The 16,242-nt window shown below is 34.7% G+C and overlaps 1 protein-coding gene across 2 annotated transcripts in view; it reads right to left on the bottom strand.

Annotated features, from left to right (window-relative positions):
- Positions 1-323: 323 nt before the first annotated feature.
- The window catches only part of AEBP2 (AE binding protein 2), a 72,614-nt gene continuing 56,695 nt past the window's right edge, over positions 324-16,242 (bottom strand). For both annotated transcript variants that reach the window (XM_047866943.1, XM_047866944.1), the window contains 5 exons: positions 14,365-14,489; positions 8,123-8,190; positions 5,316-5,429; positions 2,436-2,462; positions 324-1,898 (listed from right to left, as the gene is read on the bottom strand). In XM_047866943.1, the coding sequence (XP_047722899.1) occupies positions 1,853-1,898; positions 2,436-2,462; positions 5,316-5,429; positions 8,123-8,190; positions 14,365-14,489 (380 nt within the window). In that variant the 3' untranslated portion in view covers positions 324-1,852. The remainder of the gene's footprint in view (positions 1,899-2,435; positions 2,463-5,315; positions 5,430-8,122; positions 8,191-14,364; positions 14,490-16,242) is intronic.

The following is a 16,242-nucleotide window of genomic DNA, read 5'->3' as shown; positions in this document are numbered from 1 at the left end:
ACTATTATAAGTTAAAAATTTCACACTTATTTCCCAATCTTAATTGTATGTGTGTATATATACAAGTTACAAAACTATTTCAATTCCATATTCTTTTTGGTGTGTTAATATAGTATCAGACCGAAGTCAGATAAGCAGCAAAGTACCATGAGAGATTCAGTACTCAGAGGCTAGCTAATCAATAACCATGAAATTAGGTTTTGACATCTAAATATTTCTACACGAACAAATTAATTTATTTGCTGTGCCCCTAAAGAAAATGAGATGTATATTTCAGATGTCGTTTTAAAATTCAATTGAATTGTTACAATTTTGAAGCTAAATGTGATTTGCTTTGTTTTATTAGAAAAAATACTCAGGCAAGGTCTACAATCATCGGTCAATTAAGAATGACTTACAAGAACATGAGGCAATAAAATAAAAAATACAGGTACAAACTATATATCTGAAACACTTCTATTTGGCAATTTTATAACAAATCAAAATTTTAAAAGAACAAAGGAGATCGCAGATTACTTCGTAGATACAGAATAAAGCAATTGATGAAGTGCTTAAGCAAAAGAAAACAAAAAAAGTAAAACACACTGCTTTCCTTTTCTTTTTAAAAAATAAATCACATTTGCTACAGATCAAATGGATAATACCCTTATTAAACAACCATTCCAGAATGTCTTATAGTAGCAGTGCTTTTATTTGCACTTCATTTAATTTTATATGACTCATTTCATGTATATAGATAGCTCTTTACCCCACTGTTAACGAATAAAGTCTCCCATAATTTTTATTATTTTAAAAATTTTTTTAAAGTAAATGAGAAATGATTTATGTATCATGGAACCTTTCCCATTTTGGAACCAAAGGCTTAATTCTATATTTTTGTCTATTCTTTTCTTTAAAAAATTTAGTGTAAAAACTGCTGGTTTTTATATCACTGTAGTAAAGTGAAAACTCCTCAATCAGGAGTATTTTTCTGCAGTTTGACTGCATATAACCACATATACTTTACAATATGTCCTTCCAACAGTAAGGAAATAATTGATTTCACGGTCACTGTCAGAAATGAGTGCCATAATTCTATTATGGGTATAGGTCCTCCCTCAAAGACTTTCTGGAAGGATGTTCAATGTGTTTTGTTCTTATAGATATTAACAGTAGTACATAGTCCCTTAAGTCTGCAAAGACATTTATTGTTAAAGAAGGTGCTTTATTAACAATTCCTCTGGCAGCACTAGTGAATTACAATATCCTTCAATATTATTTCTACCCATAATATATACATTTAACTTTCATGCCTCTAGAAAAACATCTACAGTACATTTCATAATATAAAAATATATTACAAATCTGCTGAATTATTTACAAGCAATGTTCTATTATCTCTATGCAACATTTGTTTGATACAATACTAACAAGTTACACATATTTCCATTTCTGTAAGTTAAAAAAAATCCATATGGCTTCTTGCTTACCAAGCAAGAAAGTGATTTTATTTTCCTTTTCAAAACCAACTTTGGTGCATAAAGGATTCAGTTTGAAGATACTTAAAAAAAAAAAAATACAATTTTTCTTATGTTAAGATAAAACAGCTCATAAACCAAATGCTTTCCTCAGAAAAAAAATTAGAGGCTTATATAGGTTAAAATGAAAATATGAGGATTATTCAAATAATTTGAAATAGAGGTTTTTCAAAAACCGTTAACAGATTAGTTATATAGGTAAATATTAACATACTGTACTCCATGAGAAAACCCTAGTCCTGAAAAGGGAGCCACCAGACATACTGCAACACTCTTTAACAGAAATTTTCAGCCCTAATTCGATAGACGAATTTTTAGTTGATTGCAAATGTCGTTCACTGTTTGCTTAAATACAAATTGAACACTTTTCTTATCAGAGTTCTGCAAAAGAACACAAATGGCAACCAATCACATCTATTTATCATAATTATCTCTTGATAATTTTCATTGTCTAAATATTTCCTAATATGACTTCAACTCAACAGACACTGTCAAGACAAATATCCTTACAGTGCTTTTGGTAATTTAAGGGCACATGTTATAATTGTTTTTCTTTCCAATATAAACTACTGTAATTGCTAAAGGGGGAAAAAAAAGCAGCTTAAAGCAGCAAGCATGCAAAGCCTTTAAGAAGCTGTTCCACTAAGTTGCCAGAAGAGTGTTTGCTCAGTCTCCCACAGTACCATTCCATGAAAATGTGGATATACAGTAATATATTAATATATTCCACAGAAGAGCCTACTTCATTCACAGAATGTTTACACTAAGCATAAATATTATTCTAAATACCGGATTTAAGAAAAAAAAAAGGAAGGGGGTTATGACTCTAATGTGCAACTTTTACTAAACCCATTGTCAGTGACTAAGACTGCAGGTGTCCCCGCTTGTTTGCTTTTTATGTATTTATTTATTTTTTACCTCTTCAACCTCTTCTGCGGCATTGTTCTAGAAAAAGAGAAAAAGGAATATTCTTTTATTGGACTGAATCAAAAACACATTAAGTATTTCAAAAGAGACATTAAAAACATTAATAAGATGTAGGCAGTGTGATAATCACTGATCATTAAAATTTATTTCCAAAGCATTCATACATTAATGGATGCAAATTTCAGTTATGTAATATAGCTTTTTAATAAATCCTTTTTATGTAGGCTAATGTGATTCTAAAAAAGAATATCATGCCTAACACATGTATGTTAGCCAACTAGGACTTTAAAACTGATGTTTAAACCTTGAATAAATATGTTCTTTTTAGTTTCATTTTGAAGTTAATATATTTTTAGGTTTGTCATGCTTTCATTTTGAGATGTGTGTAAGCCACAAAATATTTCTCCTAAAACAAGTCTGAATAATCACTTTATTCTTTTTACTTAATTTCACAAGTTCTCCAAATCAAAATCCAGACCTCGCTCACATGTTACACCACAACAAATGTAGCCAGTTGTATTAATCTGTACCACTTTAGGAAAGACTCCATTCTAATTCCGGAATAGCAGAATCATGAAAATTTAGAGTCAAAATTAAATGTTAAGACCGGGGCAGGGGGCAGTAATACAGTTAAAGAAAATTAACTCCACAGATGCATTTAATATGTCTTAAGAACACCTTAATTACCCAAGAGTGACATCAATTTAGAATTGCAGACTTAACACTTTTCAGAACATACAATGCAATTCCTATGCTCTTTTGGACAATAGTTCTGCACCCAAATGTTTTTTTTTTTTTTTTAAGTTAATTTCACTAATATCTAAATTGCTTCCTATATACACAAAATAGCAAAAATAAGCTGTCTGTGAAAAAGGAAGAGCCTCAGAGAGGGAGAAGTAGAATGCAGGGCAGAAACACAAAGTTAGTCTGAATCTTATAATTAAGATTCATGCCCCTTTGTCAACTCTCTGCCTAAGGGATGTTTACAACCAGTTCTAATAGCAGGGTGGCTCTCCCCAAATATCACTCTTTTAAAATGCTAATTTTAATTACTCCCTTCAAAGAGTCAGCAGAAATAAACCCTAAATTAAGTACCAGTAAATAAAGAATATTCAATTATTTTTCTTAAAAAGAAAAAGGTAAATCATGACTTGCCCGTATTTTTGATAGTGGATTTCCCTCAATCTCTCCTCTGAGGTAATTTCACCGTTTTTTCTCAATAGTTAATAGTTAATTTCTCAAGAACACAGTTCCATCACACAGAAAACAAGTTTTTATTGTACTTATTATTAGCATCTGCACTAGAAGATCTTTAAAACAATTTGCGGGGGGGGCGCCTGGGTGGCGCAGTCGGTTAAGCGTCCGGCTTCAGCCAGGTCACGATCTCGCGGTCCGTGAGTTCGAGCCCCGCATCGGGCTCTGGGCTGATGGCTCAGAGCCTGGAGCCTGTTTCCGATTCTGTGTCTCCCTCTCTCTCTGCCCCTCCCCCGTTCATGCTCTGTCTCTCTCTGTCCCAAAAATAAATAAAAACGTTGAAAAAAAAAAATTAAAAAAAAAAAAAAAAAAAAACAATTTGCGGGGTTGGAGTGCCTGGGTAGCTCAGTCGGAAGCATCAAACTTTTCATTCATGATCTCACAGTCGTTGGATGGACTCCAAGCTGGGCTCTATGGTGACAATGCAGAGCCTACTTGGGATTCTCTCTTCCTCTCTCTGCCCTCCCCCTCCAATCAAAATAAATAAACTTAAAAAATAATAATTTGGGGGGAATAGGGAAAACTTAAGAATCTTGGGGTTTCCACAAGGCAAGTCCCATTCATTATGTGAGAATTTCCCTCAGAAGAGATCTTAAATTATAGAAATCCTATTATACTGAATTACATTCCAGAAAGTTGAGTCATAGAATAAACAGAACCTTCAGAGTGTTTAACTGCTACAGGATTTGACATAGGGACAGAGTCTCTTTATGACAGCTAAAATTCACACTTGGGATTATCAATTATTATATGCTATCTTATTCTTATTCAACCTATTCCTATGCAAAATACATATCAAGTTGAAATTGATTTTTAAAACATAAAAATCTGCTCATAAAGAGTGCCTTTTAAGCATTTTCCCCACTTTCTGAATCACCCTAGTATACGTCATTTGGATGGAGGCAGTGTGGAGTTCAGTCATACCCTATCTGTGTAACCTTAGGCAAGCTATTTAAACTCTTGCCTCAGTTTTCCAATCTGTAAAACAGAGATAGTAACACCTACTTCACAGGCTGCTGTGAGGATGAAGTGTATGTAAAGCACCTAGCAAAGTGACTCAGCACATAGTCAGAAATGTTGGTCTCTTCTCCTTCCCCCCCTAAACCTTCATAAGCACAGCACACTAAAACAAAGGTCAGATCAGAAAATTATTAGCAATGTGAACACTGAGCTACCTCTTAAAAACAAACACAACAATATTTAAACTGTTCTAAAGGCTTGGGTAGAGTAGAAGTTTAAAAATTCATCATTTATGGTATTTTAGGGCATTTGTGGTATATTCCCAGATCCATAAAAGTCTCGTATTGTAAAAAGAATTACATATGTAAACAAAAGACACTTATTTTCAAAATAGTATGTACATTAGAATTTAAGCTACGTAAGATAAATCTGGAATTAAGTTGGCATATAAACTTTACCAAAATAATTATCTTTCTGGATTCTACAATTTATAAGCTTTTGTGATGTAATTTCCATATACAAAGCTCCAGAAAGCAAGCTATGCTTGGTACTGAAATTCAGTACTTAAAATTAAGTCCTAACCTTATATCCAAAAAGTTTAGGGAAATTTAAGATTATGATTCAAAAATTAAAACATCTAATCAAGAATTAAATTACCTGTATATGTTTGGATCCAAAAGCAAGGCAGTATCTTTGGGTAGCTTTGATAAATGAACTACTTTAGTTTTTAATTGATGTCGTTCACTTTCATTCACCCACACGTCAGGCAGACTATGAATTAAAAAACAAGTCATAAATGAAAAAGCATTCATTTTAAACTTACCCTTTATATAACTTCACATTACCCAGACTTTTCTGTTAGCGTGACTGAGCCACAGAAATTAACAACGTTCTCAGAAGCCAAAGAAACAGCAACGGGATGCGGAGTCCCAGGTAAAAAAATGACAGTGAAATTTCAGGCATGAATTTGGGAATGAATTAGGAATTTTTGCTGGCAAAGCCATATCAAACTTAGAAACACATATTATAGAACACTGCCTTGTCTTTTAGTTCAATGAGTAAATGTCATAATTGAGCTTGACTTGATGGAGTTTTTCTTTTTTTTTTTTTTTTTTTATTGACGTATAGTTGACATCCAATGCTGTATCAGTTTCAGGTATACAACATAGTAATTCAACAATGCCAAAAATTACTCTCTCACCATATCATATTATTATAGTAATATTGACTATATTCCTTATGGTAACACCAAATTGAGAAATAAGTAAACACTCAAGTAAATTAAACTCTACTTTAAAAAAATGCACATGACCAAAATCCTGAATTCAAAGAAATTCAATCCTATCGGGAAATTCAAATAAAAACAATTTGATTGATATTTATACTGATCAATATCCAAAATACTAAAAATACACAGATATTTGACTATACTTTAAAGAAACTGTTTATAACCTTAATATAAAAAGAGCTCTTACAAATCAGTATGAAACAGGTGAATATTCATCAGGGAAAAAGGAATACGATAGACAAAGGATACAAGTTTCATCACAAGTTTCTGTGTCAAGAAACTGTTTATAACCTTAATATAAAAAGAGCTCTTACAAATCAGTATGAAACAGGTGAATATTCATCAGGGAAAAAGGAATACGATAGACAAAGGATACAATTCACCAAAGATAAAAACAGTTTAAAAATTATCTTATTTGTAATCAAAGAAATATAAAATGTAAGAATGATAACAGTGTTAATAACCAGAGAAATAAGCTCTCTAATGTAGTGGGTAGAATTATAATTGGCACAAATTTTGAGGAAGGCGATGTGTATTGAAACCCATCAATAATTTGCATATTTTGTGTACTGGCTGATCTTAATATCTCTTTAACAGTAGAGAAAAACGGGGACCTTTAGTGTTTCAGCAAAAAAAGGAGTTCATTAAATAAATTCTACACAGCCATTTCAAAATATTTTACAGTAGCATTTCCACAAAACCTGGATGGAGGGGATGTGTGTGGAAAATATGTTCTACGTTAATGGAAGTTTGATAGTCACAGGATTAAAAAAAAGCTAGATTTCTTTACTAATATGCTAACATGTATTGTAAACTCTCAAATCTATTGAAGAACTCTTAATTCACATCACATTAACATCTCCTTAGAATGAAGTCTGAGAAACAATACTGTAGAAAAATACTGAGTAACAAAAGATAAATGTTAACCACATACTATTAATTTCTGAAAAACCAAGTATACACAATGAGAGTCCATTCAATTATTCTATTCTTGGTATTTATTGATTTTACCCCAAACTTCTATGATTTATATACCTTTATTACCTTTTCTAACAAAAAGAATTTTAATAAAAACATAAAAGGAGGGGCACTTGAGCGGCTTAGTCGGCTAAGCATCCGACTCTTGATTTTGGCTCAGGTCACAATCTCACAGTGCGTGGGTTTGAGCCCTCCATCAGGCTCTGTGCTGACAGTGCTGAGCCTGCTTGGGATTCTCTCTCCCTCTCCTCCTCCTCCTCCTCCTCCTCCTCCTTTTCTGCTCCTCCCCCAATTGTGCTCTCTCTCTCTCCAAAATAAATAAATAAACATTAAAAAAAAAGATAAAAGGAAAATTAAACATAAAAACATGAAAAACCTAAGGATTTTCAGGGCCAGAAAAATATAATGCTTTTGGAAAACAAGCCAAATGATTTTTCTTTATCACTGTGAGCTAGAAAATGTTTAGAATTTTTTTAAATGATTCAAACACAGGCAAAACTAAGGCTGCTTGCATACTGCCTGAGGGTCATCTAAAAATCATAAAAATAATTACATTCTAAAAATGATTAAAAATTGCTACAACAACTTTTATTGAAAACAGAAACAGCTAGTTGTAAAGGCTGTAACTTGAGTCAGGTACTATAAGAACTTTCACAGATTCTTTAACCCTGACAGGTCAAAATGTTTTGCAGTCTAATTTCTGTAATTCTTTTATATTCAAACACAGTAACTACCCAAACACAGTAAATGTTTGAGTGTAAGATCATAATAAAAATAAGAGAGTCTATGGGGCACCTGAATGGCTCAGTTATTAAGCATCTGACTTCAGCTCTGCTGTCAGTACAGAGCCACTTCAGATCCTCTGTCCCCTCTCTTTCTGCCCCACCCCCACACGTGCACCTGTATACTCACTCTCTCAAAAATAAACATTAAAAAGAAAATAAGAAGGATGCCTGAGTGGCTCAGTCAGTTAAGCGTCTGACATTGGCTCAATCATGATCTCATGGTTTGTGAGTTCGAGCTCCGCACTGGGCTTTGGGCTGACAACTCAGACCCTGGAACCTGCTTTGCATTCTGTGTCTCCCTCTCTCTTTCTGCCTCTCCACAGCTCGCACTCTCTCTCAAAAATAAACATTAAAAAAAATTTTTTAAAGAAAATAAGAGAGTCTATTAATTATACAGTATTTCAAATACTTACATGTCTTCAGGCATCCAATGAAGCAAAAGTTTTATCTTTCCAGAATCCTCTTTTCTCTTAGCTATTACCTAGTAATGATATGAGATCATAAAAATGATTTGTAAAACATTATTTTAATGCATCAATAAAAAGCAGTTTTGATTCTAATTAAGAATTTTTAAGTATTCATATCCTGGACCAGATATTATCACAGAATTTTGTTCTGACCTGCTTTAATAGCAGCTTCGCCTTTTGATCATATATTTTCACAAAAGAAACAGAGAAAAAAGGAGTTGAAAAAATTTTGTATGCCCAAATATTAATACCATATTATCTTTATTAAGGGACTGAAAAATGCTATTTATTTTACTATTAAAGTCTGAAGATTAGCTAGACTGCCAACCAACAATGCATTATTAGTTGAAAATTTTTTTTTTAATGTTTATTTATTTTTGAGACAGAGAGAGACAGAGTGCAAGTGGGGGAGGGGCAGAGAGAGAGGGAGACACAGAATCTGAAACAGGCTCCAGGCTCTGAGCAGTCAGCACAGAGCCCGACGCGGGGCTCGAACCCACGAACCGTGAGATCATGACCTGAGCCGAAGTCGGACACTCAACCGACTGAGCCACCCAGGTGCCCCTAGTTGAAATATTTTTAAAGAATAAGATGGTAAAGAAAAAAGAACTGCGGAGATGGGAGAAGTCTATAATTTATGACCAAGATATTTGTTGTTTGCTTGGGTGTTTTTGTTTGCTGGTTGGTTTGTGTTACTTTAAATGAAACAGCCAATCAGTGTTTAGGTTCAATTATAAGGAATGTACAGATCAACCTAAATTAAAAAGACCTACATAACATAAAGTATAAAAAAGGGAATATACTGGGGTGCCCAGTTAAGTGCCCAACTTCAGCTCAGGTCATGATCTCGCGGTCCGTGAGTTCGAGCCCCCCGTAGGGCTCTGTGCTGACTGCTTGGAATTCTGTGTCTCCCTCACTCTCTGACCCTCCCCGGTTCATGCTGTGTCTCTTTCTCAAAAATAAACATTTTTAACAAAGGGTAATATACTGGTCATTCATTACTAGATTCTGAAAATTAAGATAATGCTTAAATAATAACTGACCAAAATGGTATTTTGTAACTCTTACAACTTCCATATTAGCAAAATTAGCACTGTAGTGTTCTCATAATCGAAGTCTCAGTATTTTCACCAACTTTAAGCTGCAAACAGCCACCTCAAAATATGTTGAAGCATTATATTAAAGTAAAAACAGCACTTTATACATTAATAAAACTTATAACTCCCATTACTTAAAAATCAATAGTTAGGTACTCTAATTCTAGACTTGATAATAAGATTAATTTAAAAGACTAAAGACAAATCTGAGGATGCTGAAACAAAACACCTCTACAAAAAATTATAATATAAAAACAATGCAAACCAACTGACTAGTAACTAGGATTCTGCTGACCTCTTCTGGAGAAGGCTCGGAAGAAAATGTTTCAATTAAAGACGACAAATTAGGCAAACTGCATATAGCATAGTACCACATCACACATATATTTTTCTGCAAAACCGTTTCATTATCTACACAGTTATTTCCTATAAATGCTTATTTGATTACTAAGGAAACTTAAAATTGCAGTTCATATTGAATATCTGACTGCTAAAAGAAGCGATTCTGTTTAACACATACCACCTCCATCAAAACCTTTCTAGTCATGGAACTTGGGTGAACCTGTCCACCTAATTCCTTTCTTTTCTTTTCTTTTTTTTTTTAATTTTTTTTTTACATTTATTTATTTCTGAGAGACAGAGAGATAGAACGTGAGTGGGAGAAGGGCAGAGAGAGAAGGAGACACAGAATCCAAAGCAGGCTCCAGGCTCTGAGCTGTCAGCACAGAGCACGATGCGGGGCTCGAACTCAAGAGTTGTGAGATCATGACCTGAGCTGAAGTCAGACGCTTAACCGACTGAGCCACCCAGGTGCCCCACTCCTTTCTTTTCTATTATGTCCACGAAGACCTGTTCCCAGACTGATGCCTCTTCCATCCACTTTCCTCAGCAAAAAGCATTCCTCAAGATTACACTCTACTTTTGTGGCTCTTCCTTAGTCAAGGTACTTGTGCTTCCACAAGGTCACTTGAGATGCAAATCATCCCTACTCCTTAGTTTTTATGGAAAAAAAACTTGTCATACCTTGTATGACAAACATAGGTATATTCTTAAAATCTCTCAAATGTTTTCTACAGCTAAAAAGCTTATTTTCATCTTCATAAATGGTTTTGTCTCTGTAAATTAAAAAAGAATTTTTCCAGACTCCTAATATCATCACCACTATTTTTAGGTCCTTCACTTTTTTGATCATAACTATTCCTCCCATGGTGAACCTAAGGATTTCATCACAAGGGAGATGCTCTAATGAAAGCATGTGAATGTTGATGCTTCATTTCTTAAAACACAACTGTACTCATCATTGTCACCACTATTCCCTAATATGTAGAGATACTTGCTCATTACCAAACCATTATTTCATCAGATTTATTGTCCTTTAAAATCAGTGATAAGCCCCAAATCTCACTCCTTAGACTTCTTTATTTATACTTAGTTCCTACATGATTCTATCCAGTCTGATTCCTTTAAATACCACTAATATGCTGAAAACTTACATATTTGTATCTGTGGCCATACTTCTTCTCTGAGCTCAAACTCTTACATCCGTGTGCCTAAGTTAAAGAGGGAGTAGATTCTCTACTGAATGTATCAAAATTATAGCTCTTGACACTCCCCTCTCCCCCAATCTGCTTTCCCCAAAGCCTCTATTAAATAGCAACTCCACTACTTTGCCCAGTTGCCCAGGCCAGAAACACTGCGGGCATCCCTTACTTTCATTACCAAACCAGACATCTGATCCATCATAATTCTGGTTAGTAGTACTTTCAAAAGATATCCAGAATCTAACCCTTCTCCACATCTAACCATTCTAAGCATCTCCACCATAACCATTCTGGCCTTTTCTCACCTGAGATAAAAAGGCTGATGTCTCTTTCCCCCACCCTGACCTACATTCTGTCCTCAACACACAAAACAAGTGAGCACATTAAAATCCACATGAAAGAGGGGCACCTAGGTGACTCAGTCGGTTAAGCGTCCGACTTCAGCTCAGGTCATGACCTCAGGGTTTGTGAGTTAGAGCCCCATGTCAGGCTCTGTGCCAACAGCTCAGAGCCTGAAGCCTGTTTCAGCTTCTGTGTCTCCCTCTCTCTCTGCCCCTCCCCTGCTTGAACACTCTCTCTCTCTCTCAGAACTAAACATTAAAAAAAAAAAAAAATCCACAAGAGAAAAGAGATCAGTGAGTTCACCAGGGTAGGGGATGGAGGCAGAGATGAACTATAAAATTACAGTAGAAAACCTTTGAGTGATGGGAATGTTCTGTATCTTAATTATGGCGGCAGTAGTGGTTTCACAGGTAAGTACAATAGATAACTGTTTAAGTGGGTACAGTTTTATTTATTACACCTCAATTATTATAAAAAAAAAAAAAAACATCAGACCATGGCTACTCAAATTTCTTCAACGGCTTCCCATCACACAAAGAATAAAAGCCACAGTCTTAGTCAAACAAGGTTCTCCCCACTCTGACTTAACTCTTACTCTCTCTGCTTTCGTGCATACTTGGCCTATTTTCAAACATACTTGGCATATTCCCACTTTGCAATTCTATATTTGATTTTCCCTCTAGCGATGATGTTCATCCCCCTAATAACTGAATGGTTCATACCCTCACTTCCTCTACTATTTCATCTTATCATGTCTCTTCCACTAGACATAATTTATTGTTTTGTTTTAATCAGTTTTGTTCTCTGCTGTAACATTAGTACAAAGCAGGTGCTCAGTATTTAAGTGAATGGACAAATGAGTACTAATGCCATACTATGGGTCTGGAGACCACAACTTACTTATTGACCTTTGAAAAGAAGAACAATTATAGACCAAATCATAAGCCTACGTTACCAAACTTCAAAGGAGGACTTCAACCATCACTGCTGAACAAGCCCCTGATCTTGCTGAATCCCAACAAAATTCCCATTACAGCCATTTTAACTTTGGTCTTCACAAAATCTGTTTTTCCTTTCAATCCTTTTATTCTTATTTAGATAACTATATTTCCAATTTTTTTTATATTTATTTTTGAGAGAGACAGAGACAGAAACACACACACACACACACACACACACACACACACACAGGATCCAAAGCAGGCTCCAGGCTCTGAGCTGTCAGCACAAAGCCTGACGTGGGGGGGGCTTGATCTCACGAACCGTGAGATCATGACCTGAGCCAAAGTCAGACACTTAACAGACTGAGTCATCCAAGTGCCCCTCCAATATTTTTTTTAATCCAATTTTCCTTCCTAGAGAATATACAGTTTCACCTTTCCTCAAACCCAAACTCACACCTGTCATGTGCTCCAATCTCAGAGCAATGGTTCCCTTGCTTTGTGTCTAATCTTCTACATTTGTTGCCTTTAATTCTGGCAATCACAGTCAAAACTGGGAATTTTTCATTGGAAGTATACACAAATGAAAAAGTAAAAATGCAATGCAACAAAACCTCAAGGTTACAGGAGATGGAAAAAACAGATATTCAAACCAGCAGAGAAATTGGTATCAATATGATCTTTTGTATTTTATCCTTGTGTATTCTGACTGATCTAAATACTAAAACCTAAATTTAGTATATTTTATATTTCAAGAGTCAAAACAATCTCTTTCTCCAGAGATTCAAATCAACAAGGTCTGACCTAAAATTTACCTCGGGGTGCCTGGGTGACTTAGTTGGTTAAGCATCTGACTCTTGATTTCAGCTCAGGTCATGACCTCACGGTTCGCAAAACCAGGCGTGGCCCACGTTGGGCTCCACACTGCATATGGGACCTGCTTGGGATTCTCTTTCTGCCTCTCTCTTTGCTCCTCTCCTCCCCACCCCCACCCCCCGCTCTCAAAATAAATAAACATTTTTTAAAAACACTTAAAAAAATAATAAAGATGACTGCATAATAAAACAGCAAAGGGCCTGGGAAAAAGAACAACTCTGTTACCTCCTAGCTAACCAAAAATAGTTACTGCTTTTTCAAATTTTCCTATATTGAACAACACAGTCATTCAGCAAATAAACGGACTACTGTGTGTCAGGAACAATTACAGAAACTTGGGATACATCAGTAGAATAAATAAATAAAATTTCCCTCCTTCAGGGCACCTGGGTGGCTCAGTCAGTTAAGCATCAGATTCTTGGTTTGGCTCAGGATGATCTCACAATTTCATGAGTTCAAGCCCCATGGTGGGTTTTGTGCTGGCAGCACAGAGCCTGCTTGGGATTCTCTCTCCCTGCCCCTCCCCCACTCACAAGGTCTCCATGTCTCTCTCTCTCTCTCAAAATAAATACATAAACTTAAAAAAAAAAATCCCTCTTTCATAAATCTTTAATTTGATGGCCATTATCTTATTTCTGTTTAATACCAACTTTAGATGTGTTACTGAGCTTGAAGGAAAAGCATGTAAGCACTCAGGGATAAGACTTAAAAGAAGTCTAATACTCTAACTTTACAAATGAGGAAACCAGAAAAGACACCTAATTATAAGGTCAAAGCCTGATCTGCAAATGCCTACAAGCCCAAAAGTCACCCTAATATTCCTAAATAGCTCAAATTAAAGGCTAAAATATTCAATTGAATCATCAAAATGTTGAACTGTGGGGAATACAGTTGACTCTTGAACAACCCAGAGGTTAAGGCTGTCAACCACTCACCCAGTCAAAAACCCACATATAACTTTTGACTCCCCAAAAACTAACAGCCTACTGTTGACCAGAAACCTTACCAAAAACATAAACAGTCGATTAACACATATTTTGTACATTATGTGTATTATATACTACATTCTGACAATAAAGTAAACTAAAAGAAAACACTAAAATCATAAGGAAGAAAAAATACATTTACAGTACTTTACTATGTTTATTGAAAAAAATCTGTATGTAAGTGGATCTGTGCAGTTTAAACCCATGTTGCTTAAGAGTTAACTGTATTTGTTTTACAACCAACAATACAAGTAATTTTTAAAATACTGATAAAGCAGAACTTTTTGATTTTGTTAAAATATATTTTCTAAGGTTTTGAGCAGTTTAGAAATGTGATTGTGAAAGTCAAAATACATGTTCTTGCAGACCTACATAGATAATTAAAAAACAAAAACAAATACTTACAGTACTATGAAAAACAACACTGTGTCCCTTCCCTAAACTTTCTATATGAGCTGAGAGGTTAAAGCATATGGCTCGATGTCTTATCGCATCCAGTGTTTGTGCATCGAAGAAATCATGTGGTCGTGCTAAAAGTCAACACAAAAGAAGTAAAGAGTATTTAGAAAAATGTAACAATTTGCCAAACAGCCAAATAGTCCATTTTCTACAAAAAATGTAATAAGTAAGGGTTAAAACAATTAACAAATATCTATCTGGTGTTTAAATAAAAAATTTTATTTTGCCTTCAGAACATGGGTTCTAGCTGACAAGAAGAATATACAAAAGCTAATGAGTGAATGTGGCTTAATTGTGCCGTTTGGTGTGGGAGGTTGTAACCTCAGACCTCATGATTCCACGTTTCAGCTATCTTTTCCATGTAATTTCATATTTTACTCCTGCATCTTGGCTGAGCACCAGTCCTGCATTTTCAACAATCTGATGAGTATCTCCATCTATCAACACACTGAGATCTAATTCACCACAGCCAAACATATAATATGTATGTCAGGAATACTCTATATTTATAAACATGTAATCAAAAATTTTCCAAATTTGGGGCACCTGGCTGGCTCAGTGGGAGGAGCATGCGACTCTTGATCTCAGGGTCATGAGTTCAAGGCCCACGCTGGGTGTAGAGATTATCTGAATAAATAAACTTAAAAAAAAAATTCCAAATTTGACAAACTGGTAATATTATTTTGGAGTTCTTGACAATTATTTTCTTGACTGTAAATAACTCTTCCAACAACAATCTAAGAAAATTATGAATACATCCTTGAATGCCAATGAGTCCGCCAAAATTCTTTCTAACTCCCAACTCCACCAGTTATTAGCTGTGCAACTTTAGGCAAACTGCTTAATCTACTTGGCCTGTTTCCTTATTTGTGAAACGGAGATAACAACAGCTATAGTTTAGGAAAAAGAAATGCATGTGAAAAATGCCTTCATAAGTCACAAAGCAGTTTATATTAATAAGCTTATACTACTTTTAAAAATAAACTCACAAACCTAGAGTAAGCTTTAGTGTAATCACAAAACTATACACTAAAGGTTTAATTTGGTAAGAACATTTTTTAAATTTCTATTTTCATCCCGCTAGTATTATTATAAATTGTACTATTTTTATTCCTAATAAGAACATTGCTCACAACAAGGAAAATAAATTTATTTTACAATTGTGGAGCTTACTAATACATGTAATTTTTCAAGATCATATGTAATTAAGAATTACATTTTATTGACATTAAAAGAGAGGGCTTGATTTCCTGCTACAGCATATTCTGAATTACATGTATGCTGATTTACCACATTATTCTGATTTACTACTATATGAAGTGGATTTTCCTCTACTAATCATGGAGTTCTCAGAACACCTACACAAATCCACCAGAGCTTTTGTGGGGAAATGTTTCACCAGTTGGCATACTCAATACAACAACCTAAATAGCTCTTTTCTTACTGGATCTTTCTTCAAAAGGAAATAAGCAAAACATCAAGTAATAAACTAGCAGAACCCACAACACTAGGAATGCAACAGGAAATCAGTAAGAAAAAAATATCTGACATTTATGGAATAAAAAAGTCATGATTTTACTTAAACACTGAGAAACAAATTCCCTTCCTGTTAGATTTGTGGCTACTGGGAGGAAAATAAAGCATACTCTATTCTGTCCATGCTCTCCAAATACGCTTTTTCCTGAGCATGATAAGCACTTAAGAAAAATAGAAACTAAAATAATAGTCTCCAAAGCAGGTCTTGTCATGATCCATTAGGGTAAGGGAAGAAAACAGTATCACTACTTTTTTTATTCCATCTCAATGTTTTTTTCATATATCCTT

This window comes from Prionailurus viverrinus, chromosome B4 (genome assembly GCF_022837055.1).
Source record: "Prionailurus viverrinus isolate Anna chromosome B4, UM_Priviv_1.0, whole genome shotgun sequence".
Taxonomy (NCBI): Eukaryota; Metazoa; Chordata; class Mammalia; order Carnivora; family Felidae; genus Prionailurus; species Prionailurus viverrinus.
This window is presented reverse-complemented; position numbering and strand designations above follow the sequence as displayed.